Source organism: Sphaeroforma arctica, assembly GCF_001186125.1.
Source record: "Sphaeroforma arctica JP610 unplaced genomic scaffold supercont1.9438, whole genome shotgun sequence".
Classification (NCBI taxonomy): domain Eukaryota; class Ichthyosporea; order Ichthyophonida; genus Sphaeroforma; species Sphaeroforma arctica.
In genome coordinates this window covers 73-1,075 of record NW_014031120.1, presented here as the reverse complement: position 1 = coordinate 1,075, position 1,003 = coordinate 73, and the positions used below count along the sequence as shown (strand labels likewise).

Here is a 1,003-nt window from a genome sequence, read left to right as displayed (position 1 = left end):
TTTATATGTATATAAATATATATATATATATATATATATAGATAGATAGGCCCCGAGAACAAACATTCCACCCCCCACACACCCCACACAGAATCGTGCAACGCTCACTGTGCACTTGCACGCTTCCGTTAATCCGTTGCTTAGCAACCGAGCCGCTTGTCTCACGCCTGTTTTAGTACCAAACTATCAGTAGCCTCTCAGAACGCCACTGTGATAAGGATATGCGTTAAACGTATAAGTCACTTACCTGTCCTGGCACAGGGACTGTAGACCCGGCTAGAGTAAACTTTTGGCCCTCCACGGTGTATGTGAGGGGTCGTGGTACAAACTCGCCTTTGAAGAGCTCATGCTGATCAGCTGTGGCATATCGGCGTAAACGGGATGAGTGCGTCAGCGCATTGACTGGGGTCATGCAAGGTACACGGGTATGTGCTGTGTGTGGGGGTGTGATCTATAAGCGAGTGTAAGTATTGTGGGAATGTGCGGAAGTCAGGTACGAACTCTTTGGCTGTGTGACGTATACGTGTATATGTAATGTGGTATGAACTCTTTGACTGTGTGACGTATACGCGTGTATGTAATGTGGTACGAACTCTTTGACTGTGTGACGTATACGTGTGTATGTAATGTACGTGGGAATATAAGCGGTCAGTAGGCAGAGTGGTGTGGTACAGTAGCCATCCGAGGTGCAATGAATCACAGACGGCTGCGACGACATACTCCCCTGGAACACTCCACATGATGTGTGGATACAAGCAACACACACCAACGTACAATCAGGCGAGTATATGCTCTACACTCCAGGCCTCAGTCGTGCAAACTGCCGGGTACAGGCATGTTGGGTGGTCCTGTAGTAGGTATACCGGATCATATGCGTAACTGTGTATGGACAGGCTATACAGCTACAGCGCCCTATCGGCGTACGTGGTAGGCTGGTGTAGGTGATTCGTTTGTCAGGGCATGTAGCAACATAGTGGAAACATAGTAGATACACGCACACATA

General features: G+C 48.1%; 1 protein-coding gene across 1 annotated transcript; it reads right to left on the bottom strand.

The window, feature by feature from the left end:
• Positions 1-247: 247 nt before the first annotated feature.
• Positions 248-412, bottom strand: SARC_16983 (hypothetical protein; the record flags this gene model as incomplete). Its single annotated transcript, XM_014288916.1, has 1 exon — positions 248-412. A coding segment is annotated over one exon (165 nt), but the record flags the coding sequence as incomplete, so codon positions are not given.
• Between the last annotated feature and the right edge of the window lie 591 nt (positions 413-1,003).